Source organism: Talpa occidentalis, unplaced genomic scaffold (assembly GCF_014898055.3).
Source record: "Talpa occidentalis isolate TD23 unplaced genomic scaffold, MPIMG_talOcc4v2.1 talOcc4.10, whole genome shotgun sequence".
NCBI lineage: Eukaryota > Metazoa > Chordata > Mammalia > Eulipotyphla > Talpidae > Talpa > Talpa occidentalis.
In genome coordinates, this window is record NW_023600993.1 from 84490769 (window position 1) to 84509565 (window position 18797).

At 43.6% G+C, this 18797-nt stretch overlaps 1 protein-coding gene across 6 annotated transcripts in view; it reads right to left on the reverse strand.

The window, feature by feature from the left end:
* Positions 1 to 555: 555 nt before the first annotated feature.
* DLGAP4 (DLG associated protein 4) overlaps positions 556 to 18797 on the reverse strand; it is a 131928-nt gene continuing 113686 nt past the window's right edge. For all 6 annotated transcript variants that reach the window (XM_037495550.2, XM_037495547.2, XM_037495556.2 and 3 more), the window contains 3 exons: positions 2826 to 2917; positions 1781 to 1936; positions 556 to 973 (listed from right to left, as the gene is read on the reverse strand). In XM_037495550.2, coding sequence (XP_037351447.1) covers positions 755 to 973; positions 1781 to 1936; positions 2826 to 2917 — 467 coding nt within the window. In that variant the 3' untranslated portion in view covers positions 556 to 754. The remainder of the gene's footprint in view (positions 974 to 1780; positions 1937 to 2825; positions 2918 to 18797) is intronic.

Here is an 18797-nt window from a genome sequence, read left to right on the forward strand (position 1 = left end):
GAAGAAATAGGCGGGAGTCTGGAGTGTGAACTGTGGCTTTTTATCTCATTTTCCTCCCCAAGACTTGAACCCTCCTCTGCTCACTCACCTGACCCTGCCTAGGGCTAGCGGATGGCAGTGGGAGGGCGGCTGCTGCCGGGAGGACCTACATCTGCGTGAGCACGTGTGTTGCTTGTGAGCACTTGGCGGGGGAGGGGATGCATGTCCATCTCTGTCCTCTGCAATCTCAGCCACACAGAGGGCTGAGAACCACACAAAGCCACTAGCCAGGATGGTGACCCCTGTGTGAGCTCTGAGGGGAAAAGAGAAAAAGAATGAAAACTCCAAGGTCAGAGCAGGGGGAGCTGGGAAAAGGAAGGACATGGCAGGTGCCCAAGGCTGCCCTTGGACTGACGTCGTCTTGTAAACAAGCTAGTTTAAGTTCTCGTTAGATAGAACAAGTAAAAAGACCGCAGTCTGGAGGCTGGGCCGGGGAGTTGCCGAAGTCCATCTATCTAGTCCGCCACGGCCGGCAAGAGGAAAAAAGTGTTTTATAGTTTTTGTTGATTTTCTTTTTGTGTGAAGTCTTCATAACCTAAAGCTGGGAGGGACCCAAAAAAGCCAAATTGTGAGCCCTTGAATGCGTCAATTGGAAAGTTGGCTCAGGGTCTCTGGACAGAATGACCATACTAAAGGTTGAGAAAATTTTGTTCCATTTGCATTTAGTTTGTGGTGGTGTTTTTTTTAATGACTTAAAACGGTTTCCTTCCTGGTCTCAGAGCCGGGTCTGGGCCTCAGGGACATAAATCTCGATGCTGTCTGCGCTCTCTGTGGCTGAGTTCTGCCGCACGGAAGCTGCCCGCTTGGCCGCCAGCAGTCTCTTGCGGGCCTCCTGACGCTGCTTGTCCCCGGCGTCGGAGGCCTTGTCACGGCTCACTGCCGGCTTGGATTTGGCTGGCTTCTTTGGGACTGGAGGGGGTGGTTTCTTCTCTTCCTTTAGTGAGACAGTGAGGAGGGAAGAAAAATAAAATAAAGGTGCCACGTTTTGTGTGGCAGTACCCCCACTAGATGGTGGCAGCTGGACTGTCCAGCCCAGCCTCCCCGCATCAAGCAACACACATTTGGAATCAGGAAGCCACAAGAAACGATGATAGTGGGAACAGCACAAGGCGTGGGAGCAAAACAGCAAGCTATTAGAATCCTAGAATGCTCTAGCAGGAAGGGATGGACAGATCATTGTTCCCACCCCTGAGAGCCTGAAACTCGGGACTTAAATTCAGGGCCTCTGACTCCCAGGTCACCTTTCACATGCTGTTCTAGGGAATGAGAAGTCCCAGGGGCCACAGTCAGCAGTAACCAGTCAGGGGCCACTGTGCCTGTTTCACAGAAGGAAGTCTGAGCCCCAGCAAAGAGGCTGGCGTCTTGAGGCAGACTTGGGTCCAAGACCCCCGACTCCTGGCAGCATGGCCCCAGGGGAAGGACTGGTTTTTGCCAAAGCTCCTACAGCATAGCTACACTGGTGCTCGAGGCTGTGGGCATGTATCTCCTAGGAGCCCCATTTACTGAACATGCAGGGCAGGTATGGGGGAGCATGCTTTTGAGGGGGCAGCCTCAACTACATAGAGCGAGCGGCATGCTGGACAAGTGCCAGGCATGGACCCCGCGCACTGATGGACGTGAGCCCCCAGCTCAAAGACGACACACGGAGAAGGGAGCCAAGCAGCACTGACCGATGTGGGCAGCGTTATTGCCGACCAGGAATTTGTCCCTGGACTTCCCCTCCGCACTGCTCCATGCTCACCTTCCTCTTCTCGGGGGTCTCCACCAGCTGCCAGCTGTTGGCCTTGAGGTGGTAGAGTTCATCAAACTTCATGCTGATGTCCTCGATGGACAGCTGTAGCAGGTCCCAGAACCCTGCCAGGTCCTGGGCTGTTGGACGTGGGTTGGCGTCAGGGTTCTGTGGGGCAGATAGCAATTAGTGGGGCAAGCCATGCAGAGGCTTACACCCCACCCCAAACATGCTATCCTGGCCATAGCTGAAGTCTCAGTGCCTCGTCTTGCTACCCATTGCCAGCATCAAGGTCAGTATCTACAGGCACGAATGAAGTCAGTCCCTGGTCATCCCATGATAGAGATCTTTGGGAGAAGACAGTCCCCTCCTGAGAGTAGATCCTGCACATACATGGGGACTGAGGCCTTCGCCACCACTGCAGGGCTACAGGGAGGAAGGCCCTATGTCCCTGTTGCGTGCCAGGTGGAGAACTGTTTCTATTTAACAGAGAGGACAGAAATGCTTGGCTGTGGTCGGGTAGTGAAGTAGGGCGAGTCGCACCACTCCGGGTGGGTGTGATTACACAATCCATGTGTTTTCTCTCCCATCACATTCCTCATTCTGACTGCCCCAGATCCCTACGTGTCCTGAAAGCACGTTCGTCACCATTGTCCTCCACTCCTACGAATGCACAACCGTGGCTGGCCGGAGAGAGATTTCCACAGGAGAAGTCATCTTCCCAACAGGTAAGGTGAAGGGGAAGGAAATCCTCCAAGCCAAGTGGTGGTATTTCATTAGTTCTTACCTTGACTGTCTCCTCGGAGCATGGTGCACATAAATAAGCAGGGATAACTGATTTTTAACGTTCACGTAGCTGTTTCTTAAACAGAGTTCACTTTTATATTTCAAGAGGTACTAGAGACCTCAGAGGACCATTCCTAGCTCTTTCCTACTGCTGGGCAGTGACAGGCATCACTGTCATCTTCCTCTGCCTCGAGGGAACAGCACCTCCCGGGAGGTGCTCTCAGAGGCTGAGGGCCTGGCTGGCAGTCAGAGCTGAAAGAATCACACTCACCAAGTTTTGCTCACAGAGGCCCCGGAACTGCTGGAATTTCTGGGACATCAGTAGCTGAGCACTGCCCACGGCACTGAGGACTTTTCCTAAGACTGAGAAAGAGAAAGTAGAAAAAGACTGAGCAGAGTGCAGGGTCTGCCATGTGGGATCAGGGTCACGGCTTTCCTCTTACCCCACCTTAGGACAGAAACCATTACCTGGTGATGGCAGTTGGTTTTCATTTTATTTATGTTTCAGTTTGTTCTTGTTGTGAAAAATGCAAACAACAGACATAAAGTGAATCCCACTCCCTAACTCCCCACGAACTTTTATTGCAGTAAGTATTTAAATGGGAAACTTTCCTAGGAAATCAAATTACTATTACAGACTCAAAGGTTAATGAGATTTTCTGTTTCTTCTTAAGAATCTGAAGTTTAAATTCTTCCCAGAAAAGAGGAACCAGGCCTATGTAGTTATGCAATTCTATCCTAGAATTAAATAATCTTAGGACTCCTGCAACAAGCTGTCATTTTCTGAGAGCAGGTAGGACATACCAAGAATAGACGACTTTCACTGTGACCAGAAATGTAAGTGTTAATAGATCATCAGAAGAGTTAACTGTTTTCTAACACAGGAATATAAGGTTAATCTTTCAATGTGACTTCCAGTTTTAAAATGGGGACATAAAGACTCTACTACCTTCTACCCACCCTTCCCGAGAAATCACTGGACAGCAAAATAAGAACTTGAAATGCAAATTATCTCTGATCTATAATTCTGGAGCAGAGTAGATGAGAAAGGTTGCCACATTCAGTGACTCCCGCACATTGGGGTGGGAAGTCTCTGATAAAGATGGCACCTTTAGGGGAGAAGCCAATAATCTGTCATTTGAAATAAAAAGGGGGTATGACTACAGTAGGAAATTTCCTGAAACTGGCTCAGTACCCAGGGGCCCTTATAAGCAGCCCTACAGTTGCCTAGGAGAAGCCAGTGCTGAAGAACATAACCCTGCACCCACCCTCTGCCTTAGGAATTCCTGCTGGCTTGGGATACAGTTCTGGCCCCTCTCCCACAAGGATCTATTTTACAAAAGCTCACAGATATTATGGGAACAGCAAATGGCAGATGGATATTCACCAGAAAACTTGTGCAGTAGTGAAAGTGACATTTCACTAGAGGAGACAGTGGTACAGGGAAAAAGAGACTTAAGACAATAGAAGGAGAGAGTACATGAGCTAGAACTAGTGAAAGAGAAAAACAGGCCATCACAGATAAAAGTATGATTCTGGAAGCAGCTGAAATATATTAAGGACATGGAGACCAGGACTGAAAAAGTTCCTGTTCAAAACACTTGATTAAACTGCTAAGCAACAAAAGTAGACATCTTTTGAAATGAACAGCTTTAAGTGGAAATAGTGTGTCCCACAGGGTAGACAGATAGTGGGTGGGAAGTGTGCCTGGCTGGAGTGGAAATAAAAGGAAAGTTCTCCTGAGAATTCTTTTTTTTTTTTTTTTTTTTAATAGAGGCATGTTTTATTTGTTTGTTTGTTTTGTTTTGTTTATACATGCACTGGGTACAGTCAGAAGCACGGGAGGGTGAGAGAATTCACCAGAGCCAGAGCGGGGAGCAGAGCAGGCAGAAGGACCGAAGTACACTGCTGAGGGGAGCAGCGGGCGGCAGGAGAGGTCTGCGCGCCATGTGGGACCCTCACCTGGTGGCCGGGGAGCAGCAGGGGATCGAACAGGCACTGCAGAGGCTGCGGGCAGCTTCGCAACCCAGTGCTCAATCGCTATGCCACCGGGGAGGCCCTCTCCTGAGAATTCTTAACCATCAAAGCAATGAGCTACAAATTAAACAGCAAACTTACCAACCACACTGATGGTCAAGGTATTAAGAGAAAAATATTAATTCTTTGGGTGTAAATGGATACTAGTGGGGAAAGAACAGTCTCTTCAACAAATGGTGCTGGAAAAACCTGATGCAAAATATGAACGTACTGTAAAATGTTTTGGGAACAGGATCTCTCCCTGCTCTAGCACAGAGAACGAAGCCAGTAGTACAGATTTGAAGTCTGAAACAAGTATGCTGCCTGCGGGTAAAAACAATCTTTTCATCCCCTCTGAGGAAGAAGGGCCCAGATGAGCGGTTAATAGCTGCACCTCGCCTTCTTGAGTAAAGAAAAGAGTAAAGCCCTGCCTGCCTCTGCGCATATAACACCAACATATCTTCCTTTTTTTTTTTTTTGAAGATTTATTTATTCATACATACAAGAGCTGGGGTACAGGCCGGAGATGTGGGGAGTGAGAGGATTCACCAGAGATAGAGCGGGGAACAGAACAGGTAGAATGACTGAAATACACTGCTGAGGGGAGCAGTGGGCGAGACAGGAGAGGTCTGCTGCGCCATGTGGGTTGCTCCCTGGCCAGCCGGGGATCAAACTCATGCTGCAGAGGCTGTGGATTGCTTCATAGCGCGGTGCCCAACCCTTTGTGCCACCAGGGAGGCCGTAACACCAACATATCTTTAGGTCAAAACAACCTAGAGCCAGAAGTCCTGTCAAGAATAATTACATTTTTAACATCACTGAATCACTGTTCCTACCTTTATGAACTAAATCCAAACTTGTCTTTGTTGAAACAGTTCTCAGAGTAAAATCTATTGGACTAATTCCCAGGTTTGAATTCTCACTTTGATTACTTAAAGTGGATCAAAGATCTAAACATAAGAGCTAAAACTAAAGTTCTGACATGAAAACATAAGAGCAATTTTGGGCCTCCCCTGGTGGCGCAGCGGTTGAGCGCTGGGCTGCGAGGCTGCCCACGGCCTCTGCAGCGACGGTTCATTCCCCGGCTGCCGGCGAGGGTCCCACAAAAACAAACAAACAAAACAACAACAAAAAAAAATAGGAGCAATTTTCATAACCATGAAAATTGGTAAGCGTTTCTTAGAAAAGAAAAACAGTAAAACGGACATTAAGATCAAAAGCTTTCAGGCACATAAGGATACTAGAAGAAAGTCTAAAGACAACCACAAATGGGAAAATAACTGCAAATCATGCATTTGATAAAGGTGTGTAACAAAGAATGCCAAAAGTTATGTCTGTAACAACAAAAAGGCAAACCATCCAATTAAAAAGGCAAGGATTTGAGTAGACATTTCTCGAAACATACAGAAATGGCCAGATAAATATGCCTGTCATTAGGAAACTGCAAATAAAAATAATCAGATACTAAGCTCAACAACCAAAAACACAGAAAAGGTGTTGACAAAGGTGTGGAGAAATTGGAATCCCTATGCACTGCTGTTGGGAACATAAAATGGTACAGCTGCTATGGAAATTTTGGCAGTTCCTCAAAAAGTTAAATGCAAAATTAAAGATATGGAAAAAGGTATGCCAGGTAAATACTAAAAAGAAATGCTGGTATATTTATACTAATATAAAAATGGTGGAGCCTCCCCTGGTGGCGCAGCAGTTGAGCACTGGGCTGCAAAGCAGCCCGCAGCCTCTGCAGCGCCGGTTCGATCCCCGGCCGTTGGTGAGGGTACCACATGGTGCGACAGACCTCTTCTGCCTTGCCTGCTGCTCCCCTCAGCAGTGTATTTCGTCAGTCTGCCTGTTCTGTTCCTCACTGTGGTGAATTCTCTCACCCTTCCGTGCTTCTGACTGTACCCAGTGCAAGATAAGTCTACTTTCAGAGTGGAAAAACTTACTATACCTCACTGGGTAGCTAGCAGGTAAAAAATTATTAGTTAAGGTCAGAAAATTTGATTCACTTAATAAGCTTGTTTTAATAGACATATAGAACCCTAAATCCACTCAACATAGATCTGAGTGGGAACACTTTGTTCTCACATCATGGGAACACTAATACTGATCACATTCTAAGTCATAAAATAGATCAAATTTAAAAGAACTGGACATCACAAAAGATTTTTGAGGGGTATAAATATAGTTAGAAACTAGTAATAAAATTACAACTAATACATTTAAAAACAAGCATAAAAGGTTGATGCTTGACCAGCACTGAACTGTGTGGGTCCATTTACATAAACACAATGTAAACTTAGAGTACTGTTAACACGTAATGCTGTAAATATATTTCTCTTACGACTTTGTTTTTTCCTTTCTCTAGCTTACTTTATAATACAAAATACATGTTAATTGATTTTGTTACTGATACGGCTTTGATCAACAACAGACTATTAAATTAGGGGGGAGTCTAAATTTACATGCATATTTTCAGCTGCAGGGGAGTGTTGGTATCTCTGACCACTGTGTTGCTTAAGGGTCAACTGTACTTCTAAATAACCCACTGGTCAGAGAAACCAGAGTGGAATTGATTGATTTATGCATAGAAGAACTGGGGCGTAGTCCAGAGGTGTGGGGAAGGGGTGAGAGGATTCACCAGAGACAGAGTGGGGAACAGAACAGGCAGATTGACTGAAATACACTGCTGAGGGGAGCAGCAGGGGAGACAGGCGAGGTCTGCTGTGCCATGTGGGTAGCTCCCTGGCCGGGCGAACTCATGTTGCAGTGGCTGGCAGCAGCTTGACAACGCTGTGTCTTTAACTCCTGTGCCACCAGGGAGGCCCCACTAGAGTGGAATTTAGAAGCATTACATACTCTAACTTGATAGATATGGCTAAAGTAGTAATTTAAGGGAAGTTCACAGACTTCAGAGTTTGTATTTTTAAAAAGTGAAGCAACACAATTAACCCAAAGAGAAAATTAATGATTAACAGATAAAAAGGAAGATCAATAAAAGTAATAAACTGGTCAAGATAAAAAAGATTGATAGGAATAAAGGATGTAATCATACTAGAAAACTCACCTAAAATGAAAGTTCTAAAAAACAATGAATAAAAGATAATTTTTTTCTTTTCTTTTTTTTTTTTTTTTTTTTAATATTAAATTTTATTTTTATATTCCCCCATACAATTGCAAACGCCCCATTCTAACCCCAATCCTTCCCCACCCGCCCCCCACCCCCCAACAAGTGTCTCTGGTTCATAGTTTTTTGTTGATTTTGATTTTCACTTTCTTATATTCATTTTCCTGGTCCCTTATTTAAGTTTTCTAGATTCCTGCTATGAGTGAGACCATCCGGTATTTTTCTTTTTCTTTTTGGCTTATTTCGCTGAGCATGATCCCTTCCAGTGCCATCCATGTTGCTGCAAATTGCATGTGTTTATCTTTTTTGAATGCTGAGTAATATTCCATGGTATATATGTACCACATCTTCTTGATCCAGTCATCTATTTTTGGGCATTTGGGTTGTTTCCAAAGCTTAGCTATTGTAAACAGTGCTGCTATAAACATAGGAGTGCAGGTGCTCTTTGGAATTGATGTTTCTGTGTCCTTTGGGTAAATACCTAGGAGTGGAATTGCTGGATCATATGGAAGCTCTATGTTTAGTAGGTCCAGAAATCTCCACACAGCTCTCCATAGTGGTTGGACCAGTTTGCACTCCCACCAACAGTGCACAAGAGTTCCTTTTTCTCCACATCCTCGCCAACATTTGTTGTTGCTAGTTTTTTTAATATGTGCCATTCTCACTGGTGTGAGATGGTATCTCATGGTAGTTTTGATTTGCATTTCCCTGATTACAAGTGATGTTGAACATTTTTTCATATGTCTGTTGGCCATTTGCATTTCCTCTTCAGAGAAGTTTCTTTTTAGCTCTTCTGCCCATTTTTTGACTGGATTATTTCCTTTGTTGTTGCTGAGTCTCATCAGCTCTTTGCAGATTTTTGTGATCAGTCCTTTATCATTAGTGTTGGGTGCAAAAATGTTCTCCCAGTTGGTGGGGTTTCTCTTTGTTTTTGTTATTGTCTCTTTTGCTGTGCAGAAGCTCTTTAATTTGATGTAGTCCCAGCTGTTTATCTTTCTCTTCACTATCACTGCTTTGGGTGATGTGTCTGTAAAGATGTCTTTGCTGTGCAAATCCCGTAGTGTTTCGCCTATATTTCCTTCTATGTATTTTATGGTTTCAGGTCTTATGTCTAGTTCTTTAATCCATTTTGAGTTGATTTTTGTGTATGGTGTGAGGTAGTGGTCAAGCTTCATTCTTCTGCATGTAGCGACCCAGTTTTCCCAGCACCATTTATTGAACAAACTTTCTTTGCTCCAATGCATAGTCTTTGCTCCTTTGTCAAAGATTAGTTGACCATAAATCTGTGGGTTTATTTCTGGATATTCTATTCGATTCCATTGGTCTGTATGTCTGTTCTTGTGCCAATACCATGCAGTTTTGATGATTATGGCTTTGTAGTATAGTTTGAAGTCTGGGAGTGTGATGCCTCCATTTCCTTCTTTTTTTTTTCAGTAGAGCTTTGGCTATTCGGGGTTTTTGGTGATTCCATATGAATTTCATCAATAATTGTTCTATTTCTTTGAAGAATGCCATTGAGATTTTGATTGGAATAGCATTGAATCTGTATATTGCTTTTGGTAGGATGGCCATTTTAATAATGTTTATTCTTCCAATCCATGAGCAGGGGATGTCTTTCCATTTCTTTGTGTCTTCTTCTATTTCTTTTAACAGTGTTTTATAGTTTTCTTTGTATAGGTCCTTTACCTCTTTTGTTAGATTTATTCCCAAATATTTGATTTTTTTGTTTCGATAATAAAAGGGGTGGTTTTTTGATTTCTTCTTCTTCAGATTTATTGTTTGTGTATAGGAAGGCTACTGACTTTTGCGTGTTGATTTTGTATCCTGCCACTTTACTGAATTGATTGATGAGTTGAATTAATTTTTCTGTGGAGATTTTGGGGTTCTCTATGTATATTATCATATCATCTGCAAATAGTGATAGTTTGACTTCTTCTTTTCCTATTTGGATTCCTTGGATGTCTTTCTCTTGTCTTATTGCTCTGGCTAGGACTTCCAGTATTATATTGAAAAGCAGTGGTGAGAGTGGACATCCTTGTCTTGTTCCAGATCTTAATGGAATTGCTTTCAGCTTTTCACCATTGAGAATGATACTGGCTGTTGGCTTGTCATAGATGGCCTTTATGATGTTGAGGTATGTTCCTTGTATCCCAAGAATTTCAAGGGCTTTTATCATGAATGGGTGTTGCACTTTGTCGAAAGCTTTCTCAGCATCTATTGATATTATCATATGGTTTTTATATTTCTTTTTGTTGATGTGTTGGATAACGTTGATTGATTTTCGGATGTTAAACCATCCTTGTGCCCCTGGAATGAATCCAACTTGGTCGTGGTGAATTATCTTATGGATACATTGTTGGATTCTGATAGCTAAAATTTTATTGAGGATTTTTGCATCAGTGTTCATTAGGGAGATTGGCCTATAGTTTTCCTTTTTTGTGTTGTCCTTATTCGGTTTTGGTATTAGTGTAATATTGGCTTCATAGAACGTGTTTGGTATTGTCCCTTCCTTCTCAATTTTTTGGAAGAGTTTGTGAAGGATAGGCACTAATTCGTCTCTGAATGTTTGGTAGAATTCATTTGTAAATCCATCAGGTCCTGGGCTTTTGTTTTTGGGGAGGTTTTTAATTACCATTTCAATTTCGCTGCTTGTAATTGGTCTGTTTAGGTGTTCTATTTCTTCTTTATCTAGCTTTGGGTGATTGTAGAGTTGTAGGAATTTGTCCATCTCCTCTAGATTGTTGAACTTGTTTCCATATAACTGTTCATAGTAGTTACTGATTATTCTTTTGATTTCTGCTGTGTCCGTTGTGATTTCTCCTCTTTCATTTATGATTCTGTGTATTTGTGCTTTCTCCCTTTTTTCCTTTGTGAGCCTGGCTAGGGGTTTGTCTATTTTATTTATTTTTTCAAAGAACCAGCTCTTGGTTTCATTGATCTTTTGGATTGTTTTTTTAGTTTCAATTTCATTTATTTCTGCTTTGGTTTTTATTATTTCTTTTCTTCTACTGGTTCTGGGTTTTTTTGTTGTTCTTTTTCTAGATCTTTGAGCTTCGAGATTAGGTTGTTTCTTTGAGTTCTTTCTTGTTTTTTGATGTGAGCTTCTATTGCTATATATTTTCCTCTTATTACTGCTTTTGCTGCATCCCATACATTTAGGATATTGGTGTCCTCCTTGTCATTCAATTCAAAGAATTTTCTAATTTCTTCTTTGATCTCCTCGTTAGTCCAGTGGTCTTCCAGTAGTGTGGCTTTTAATCTCCATGAGGTAGGATAGTTCCTTGCCTTCTTTTTATGATTTATTTCTAGTTTGATGCCTTCGTGGTCAGAAAAGATGGTTGGTATGATTTCAATCTTGGTGTATCTGTTGATGTTTGTCTTGTGCCCCAGTATGTGATCGATCCTGGAGAATGATTCATGTGCGCTTGAGAAAAATGTGTACTCCGTTTTTTTTGGGTTTAGTGTTCTATAGATGTCTGTTAAGCCCAAATGCTCTAGGTCCTTATTTAGAGCTTTAGTTTCTTTACTTATTTTTTGTCTTGTTGATCTATCCATTGTTGATAGTGGTGTGTTGAAGTCTCCCACTACATATGTGTTTTCTCTGATGTCTGTTTTCAGAGAGGACAACAGTTGTCTGATATATTTTGGTGCTCTTTCGTTTGGTGAGTATATGTTAATGAGTGTTATTTCTTCTTGAAGTATTGTCCCCTTAATCATAATGTAGTGACCATTGGGGTCTCTTTTTATTTTTTTGAGTTTGAAGTCTGTTTTATCTGATATAAGTATAGCTGTTCCTGCTTTCTTTTTTGGCCCATTTGCTTGTAGGATTGTTTTCCATCCTTTGACTTTGAGCCTATTTTTATCTTTTGTAGCTAAATGTGTTTCCTGGAGACAGCAAAAGGTTGGGTTTTGTTTCTTAATCCAGGCTGCAACTCTGTGTCTTTTTATTGAAGAGTTTAGTCCATTTACATTTAGAGTTAATATTGATATGTTAGCATCTGTATTTGCCATTATGTTTGTCTTTCCTTTGATTTTATTTATTTATTCTTTTAATAACTTTTTTTTTTTTTTGGTCTTCTTTCGTTGTTATTCGTCCCTCTGAGGTTCTGGCTTTAGGATTCCTTGTAGTATTTTTTGGAGTGGGGGTTTAGTCGCAATGAAATTCCGGAGTTTCTCTTTGTCTGGGAAGGTCCATATTCTTTCTTCATGGAGGAAAGAGAGCTTTGCGGGATAGAGTATTCTTGGTTGGCATCTGTTTTCTTGGAGTCTGTTGACTATGTCCCTCCACTCTCTCCTTGCCCGTAGTGTTTCTTCAGAGAAGTCTGATGTCAGCCTGATTGGTTTTCCTTTGAATGTTATCTGTTTCTTCCCTCTTGTCAGCTTCATTATTTTTTCCTTGTCCTGGATTCTTGGGAGCTTTACTATTATGTGTCTTGCTGTGTTTTTCCTTTCGTCGTGGAAGTTTGGTGTTCTTCTTGCTTCTTGTATATCAATTTTCAGCTCCTTCTTCTCATTTGGGAAGTTCTCTTCAATTATATCCATGAATATTTTCTCTGTTCCTACATCTCTCTCCTCTCCTTCTGGAATTCCTATAACTCTTATATTTCCTTTCCTCATGGAGTCAGATAGTTCCCGAAGTCTTTCTTCATTCTTTTTCCTTCGTACTTCTCTTTCCTTTTCTGTTTTGGTTCTTTTTATTTCTGTGTCTTCAAGATTACTTATTCGTTCTTCCATTTCATCTATTCTGCTTTCATTGCTTTTCCCAGAGTTCTTTAGTTCCTCCATTAATTCTTTGATCTCCTGCATTTCTCTTACTTCCCTCTTTAGGGACTCAATTTCCTTCTTCTGATCTATCACTTTTTTAATCATGGCAATTTTAAATTCTCTTTCTGGAAGGCTCAGAAGTTCTTCCAATTTGCTGTCGTTGCAATCTGGGGAGTGGTTTTCTTTTTGTGGTGTGCTTCTTTCCTGAGGAGTTTTTAGGTTGCGTGTGGTTCTTCTACTCCCTACTGTCTGTTTTCTAATTTGTCGTATGCGTTGGGACACTGTGTTGCTCGGACTGACTGACATCTTGGGTGAACTTCTCCGCTCCCCTCTGGCTCTTCCAGGAGCCATCTCTGTCTTCTGGGGGAGCTTTCTGCTGGTTTTAGGCAGTTTTTACTGAAGAAATGTCCCTGTTCTCAAATGGCGAAGCGGGATGCAGTCCCTGCGCCTCCGGTTTCAGGCACACTCTTCTGCGCCCCCGGTCTGCCCCGGACGTGGGTGCCTGCTCCCTCTGTGGGCTCAGACTGCTGGTCGGAAGGGGCCTGGCGTGGAATAACTTCCCGGCTGGCCCCTGCAGAAGCCTTCTGCCCTTTTCAAGCAGTCTTAAGAAATTTCCTGTTCTATGGGGTGTTAGTGACTTTTTTTTTTCCTGGTCACTAGGTGGCGCCAGAGATCTCTCCTATTGTCCTTGGGGGGCTGTTTTTCGTCCCCCCCACCCCGTGGGACAGGGAACAGAGCGGGAATGGTAGGGTACACCTCAACAGCTTTGGGGTGCTGTGTCTGCCTTGTGCCCCCCCGTCGTGGAGAACCCACGCCCCGAATTTTCGTGCCCCGGGTCTCAGTTCAAAGCCCTCAGTTCCAGGACGCGGGCTGTAGCCCAGTTCAGTGGCGCGGGAATGGCGCCTTTTGCACCGCTCCCGTGCCCGGGTGCCTGGTTCCTGCTCACTCAGGGAGGGACCTTCACCTCAGTGAGGACCTCCGCGCGTCTCCCCGCAAGCCTAGGTCGTCTCCCTGCAACCTAGGTCGCAGGCGCGGGTACCTGGGCAGCCGCGATTCCGGTCTGCACTGGCTTTTCAAGCTCCCCGAGCGCGCCGCGTTTCCGCGCCAGCTTACCGGCAGCCCGGGCTGTGTGCGCGTCTCCCGGGGTCTTTGTTCTTCTCTAATGGCGCCCGGAGCCGTTCGCTCACCGCCGCGGCGGATCCTGCAGGGTTCGCCTCAGCTCCCGTTCACGGGGTGTGGTGGCTGCAATAGTTCCTTTCCGCTCACAGTCCCGCTTGCTGCGTCGTTTGTTCTTGTGGGTTGTTTTGGTTTGTTGTTTTTCTCCCTCTCTGCCGGTCGGAGAGTGCCGCCTCTGTGGGCGGGGGAGGGGAGCAGGGTTCTGCGCTTCCCTCCCTTCTAGTCCTCTTTTATGGCCACTTTCTTCTTCGGGTAGTTTGCTGGAGTCACCCGTTTATCTTCCGTGTCCCAGTTCTCACTGGGACCTGCCGCTTTTCCTCCCTATTCACTTTTTTTAATGGGAGATCTTACTCGCAGCGTCTCCTCGCCGCCATGTTGCTCCGCCCACCCCTCTGCCTACTGTCTTAACTCGATAATTTTTTTCTTAAACTGAAGGGAATATTAGCAAACATCTCAAACTCATTTTATGAAGCTAGGTAACCTAGATACTGAAACAGGCCAAGAAAGGAAAATTACCAATTTCTCATAAACAAAGACAATGATATTAAATCACATATTCACAAATTAAGTTCAGCAACATACTAAAATATAATTCAGCTGAGTTTATTCTGGTAATACAAGACAGACTCAGCAAAGACAGTGTTTCATGATTTCTCATTCTGGCCATGACAAGCCAGTTAGTATCAGACAAACTGAACCTCCTACAAAGAATAAATAAAAACGAACTTAAGAGTGTTTCAAGGGGGCCTCCCCGGTGGCGCAGCGGTTGAGCGCTGGGTTGTGAAGCTGCCCCCAGCCTCTGCAGCACCGGTTCGATCCCCGACTGCCGGGCGAGGGTCCCACATGGCGCGCAGACCTCTCTAGCCGCCCGCTGCTCCCCTCAGCAGTGTACTTCATCCGTCTGCCTGTTCTGCTCCCTGCTCTGGCTCTGGTGAATTCTCTCACCCTCCCACGCTTCGGACTGTACCCAGTGCTTGTATAAATAAATAATAAATCTTTAAAAAAAAAAAAAAAAAAAAAAGAGTGTTTCAAGGAATTAAAAAATTACCAAAGCAAGCGTAATTTGATAAGCTAAGATCCCCGTGAGAAGGGAAACAATACTGAGAGGAGCCTGACATTCTGAAGTACTTTTTACCCTAAGTGACAAATAGCAGAGAGGCTAAGAAGTCAAGCAGCAGGGGTGGTTAAGGGGCTGAGAAGCACTTGTGGCAGTTTTAGGGGGACACACAGAATTTAGAGCAGATGGAACTTGAAATTCATCAAGGATGTACATTAAGCTGAGTAAACGTCCAGCAATCTTAGCTCCCACTGGGGTTACCCCTCAAGGGCCCACACTAGGATAAAGGCACAATAGAAACAGACTTAGTCATCATAAAACACTAGCTAAGAATGAGTTCAATTAGTCTGGTCCTACTGCAACTGTCTGCCATTTGTTCTTAAAAGATTAGAAAATCTTGAGCCTCAAGTTCTCTCTGGTTTTCATACATTTCAGGCAGTGAATAAAAATTATCAAGCACACCAGGAGATAGGACCACACAATAGCAAAAGTTTTGGTGATAAAAAAGAAATAAAACAGAAATAAAACAGAAATAAACAAATAAAAAAGACCTATAGGGAAAGGAATAGAGATACTTGAGTTATTGGACAAGAGCTTTAAAATAACTGAGTATGGGGCCTCCCTGGTAGCGCAAGGGGCTAAGCACTGCATTATGAAGCAAGCCGCAGCACGAGTTTTATCCGTGGCCGGCGAAGGAGCAACCCACATGGCGCAGCAGACCTCTCCTGCCTCAAACGCTGCTCCCCTCAGCAGTGTACTTTGGTCAATCTGCCTGTTCCGCTCCCCACTCTGTCTCTGGTGAATCCTCTCACCCCCGCATCTCTGGCCTGTACCCTAGTCCTTGTATGCACAAATAAATCTTAAAAAAAAAAAAACCAACTGAGAATGTTCATGAAAATGTATGACAAGATGAAGAATTTCAGTGTTTCAGCAGAATTTATCAAAAAGTCTAATGGAAATTCTAGCACTAAAAAAAAAAAATATATTATCTGAAATTATAGACCATATAGGGTGCAACAGTTGAGTTACAGGAAACATCCAGACTGAGACCCAGAGGAGGGAAAAAGAATCCAGAAGAGAGTTAAAATTAGACATGGTAGTCTAATGTGTGTGTAACTGAAGAGTCCAAAAGAAGAGAGAAAATAAAGTGGAGCAGGAACTTGAGAAAATGAAGAAATAATGGTCAAGACTCTCAAACTTGGGTCTCCCCAGTGGCGCAGCAGTTGAGTGCTGGGTTGTGAAGCTGCCCACAGCTTCTGCAGTGCCGGTTCGATCCCCGGCCACCAGAGGAGGGTCCCACATGGCGCGCAGACCTCTTCTGCCGCCCGCTGCTCCCCTCAGCAGTGTACTTCGGTCCTTCTGCCTGCTCTGCTCCCAGCTCTGGCTCTGGCGAATTGTCTCACCCTCCCGCGCTTCTGACTGCACCCAGTGCTTGTATAAATAAATAAATCTTTAAAAAAAAAAAAAGACTTCTCAAACTTATGAAAGTGATTAAAGCTAAAAATTCAAGAAACCCTGTGACATGTCAAGTTGGAAAACTGCTAAGAAAACCAGACCCAGGTAACAGAGTAAAACAGATAAAACTCAATCACAAGGAGAAAATCTTTAAAAAGCCAACAGAGGGCAAAGAAATTATTCTTCAAAGGAGCAGCAGGAAGATCAATAATGACTTTTCAATAGAAAGACTAGAAACCAGAAAATAGTCAAAGACATATATTTGAAGTGTATAGCAATACCAACCTTGGGGAAAAGACATTTTAAGGCAAATAATGCATTTTAATAAATACTAAATGGAGTTTGTCAGGCAGAATGAAAGTGATCCCAAATATAAGCAGAGAAATAAAGCAATGAGGAAAGGATAAATATGTGGTTAAAGTTAAATATTGACTGCATAAAGCAAAAATGTCTCGTGGCAGTATGAATATACACAGAACTAAAAAACTTCACTGCGACAGTACACAGCTGTAATAGCCATGATGGTATGGTGCTGGCATTAAGAATACACATGGGGTGAGGGGGCCTCCCTGGTGGTACAAGGGGTTAATAAGCACAGCACTGTGAAGCTATCCTCAGCCTCTGCAGCACGAGTTTGATCCCCGGCTGGCCAGGGAGCTACCCACATGGCACAGCAGACCTCACCTGTCTTGCCCACTGCTCCCCGCAGTGTGTACTTCAGTAGATCTGCTTGTTCTGCTCCCCACTCTGTCTTTGATGAATCCTCTCACCTCCTGCCCCCGCACCTCTGGCCTGTACCCCAGTTCTTGTATGCATAAATAAATCTTTAAAAAAAGAATACACATGTATATCAATGTATGGAGGAGAATAGAGAACTCAGAGAGGACAGCTTATATTTGAAGTCAACTGACGTTTTGACAAGTATGTCAGGACCATTCAACTGGGGAATGAATAGTCTCTTTAACATGTGATGCTGGGACACTGGACATTAAAATATAAAAGAATGAAGTTATAGTCATACCTCACACCATACACAATTGATCCAATTAAATTGAAGAGAACCGTTGTCAAATTTAAAGGTCTTTAGATTTGGACAAGAAGATAATGCAAAATCTGTTCAAGAGAGGCAACCAACTATGTGGGCACTGCCCAATTTCTCTAAGCAGTCAGAATATTTATCTTGGCCCTAAGGGCAGAACCATGTGACTACTTCTGTCTTTAAGTAGTAGTCACTGAAACAGGGTTGTGTAAAGGTCTCCATTTAGAGGTTGGGTTCAGCAGCAAAGGTTGGGGTCTGGTTATTAAAAAAAACTCCTTGGTGGTGTAGGGGTTAAGTCTCAGTGCTATCACTGCTATGCCCTGAGGCCTGAGTTTGAGCCCCAGCTAACCCACAAATGGTGCAGCAGAGCTCTCCAGTCTTGCCTGCTTCTCTGCTTAGCAGTGTATTTCAGTAAATCCACCTGTTCTGCTCCCCACGCTGTCTCTGGTTGAACCCGCTCACCCCCTGCACCTCTGGCCTGCACTCCAGTTCTTCTACACACACACACACACACACTAAATAAAAATAAAATACTTAGTGTGAAAAAGAATGTTATACTGCAATAATTTTTTATATTGAATACATGTTAAAACACATTTTAGACATTTAGGGTAAAATGCTTATTAAATTTATTTCACCTATTTCTTTTCACTTTTTGATTTCTTTTTCTATATCTATGCATACATAGAACTGGGGTATAGGCCAGGGGCGCCAGGGGGCGGTGAGAGGATTTACCAGAGACAGAGTGGGGAGCAGAACAGGTGGATTGACTGAAATACACTGCTGAGGGGAGCAGCGGGAGAGACAGGAGAGGTCTGCTACGCCATGTGGTTTAGCCACAGAACTCATGCCACTGTGGCTGGCGATGGCTTTATAGCACTGAGACTTTAACCCCTGTGCCACCAGAGAAGCCCTCTTTTTACTTTTTAAATGCAGCTCCTAGAGCATTTAAAACTGCACGTGGCTCATATTTTTGTTGAACAGCACTATTCAGCTGCCCAGAACCTAGGCCACCAGGCAGCATTGAGGGCAATGTCTGATACTGTGGATTAAATGAGTTTGCCAAACTCCCTTCATCCGCCCTGCTTTTGAAATGCCAGGAACCAGATCTGTTCCCCCTAGGGAAACTAGAGGAGTCTTTTCTGAAGAAGATTCTGAAGGGTTCCAGCAAAGACTGATTTTTCAAGGTGCTCTCCTAAAGAACGGGCAAGCTTGTCGCCCAATCGCGCTGCAGCAGGATGTCCTTAAACTTAGATGGGCAACAAACCCGTTTAATTTTATGTTAACAGTAGCTGTCACTTTATCACTGATAGAAGAACAGATAATTTCATGACATTGCAGTTTCACAATTATCTTTTTTTAAGGTATGTATACAAACCCCAACATTTATTATGTGAGCCAAAATGTACAGAAATACAATATATGGAATTCAGAGCGGTGGCTTTTTTTCAAGAGGGCTTGACTCTCACTGCCAGGCAGATAAAGAGACTGCACACTGGTGGAAACAGACCAGGGGTTGGCTCCGAAGTTCTGCCTAGAACTATCTAAATGCCATCCCCTGCACAGAGGATAAGAAGGGAACGTCCTTCTAGTTCCCACCATATATGGA